The sequence below is a fragment of the Pterocles gutturalis genome, unplaced genomic scaffold (genome assembly GCF_000699245.1).
Source record: "Pterocles gutturalis isolate BGI_N339 unplaced genomic scaffold, ASM69924v1 scaffold32599, whole genome shotgun sequence".
NCBI classification, from domain to species: domain Eukaryota; kingdom Metazoa; phylum Chordata; class Aves; order Pterocliformes; family Pteroclidae; genus Pterocles; species Pterocles gutturalis.
In genome coordinates, this window is record NW_010134259.1 from 19,988 (window position 1) to 20,394 (window position 407).

At 60.2% G+C, this 407-nt stretch overlaps 1 protein-coding gene across 1 annotated transcript in view; it reads left to right on the forward strand.

Annotated features, from left to right (window-relative positions):
- LOC104467679 (glycosyltransferase-like protein LARGE2) overlaps positions 1-407 on the forward strand; it is a 5,132-nt gene that overhangs the window by 3,773 nt on the left and 952 nt on the right. Inside the window, 1 exon segment of the mRNA XM_010081534.1 lies at positions 60-338. Coding sequence (XP_010079836.1) covers positions 60-338 — 279 coding nt within the window.

Below are 407 nucleotides of genomic sequence, written 5' to 3' on the forward strand. Positions count from 1 at the left end.
GGGCCAGTTCTGAGCCTGGCCAAGCTGCCATGGCTCACGCAGTGCCCTCTGCTTGGCAGGTTACAGATGCTGGAGGCCATCTGCAAACACTGGGCCGGCCCCATCAGCCTGGCGCTGTACATGTCGGACGCGGAAGCTCAGCAGTTCCTGCGCTATGCCCAGGCTTCGGAGGTGCTGAGCGCCCGCCGCAACGTTGCCTACCACATCGTCTACAAGGAGGGGCAGTTCTACCCCATCAACCTCCTGCGCAACGTGGCCTTGGCCAACACGCAGACGCCATATGTCTTTCTGACAGACATTGACTTCCTGCCGATGTATGGCCTCTACGATTACCTCAGGTGAGGCTTGGGATCCTGCCCTTGCTTTTGTCAGATGCCAGCGGGTGAGGAAGCAGACGTGGCTGTGAG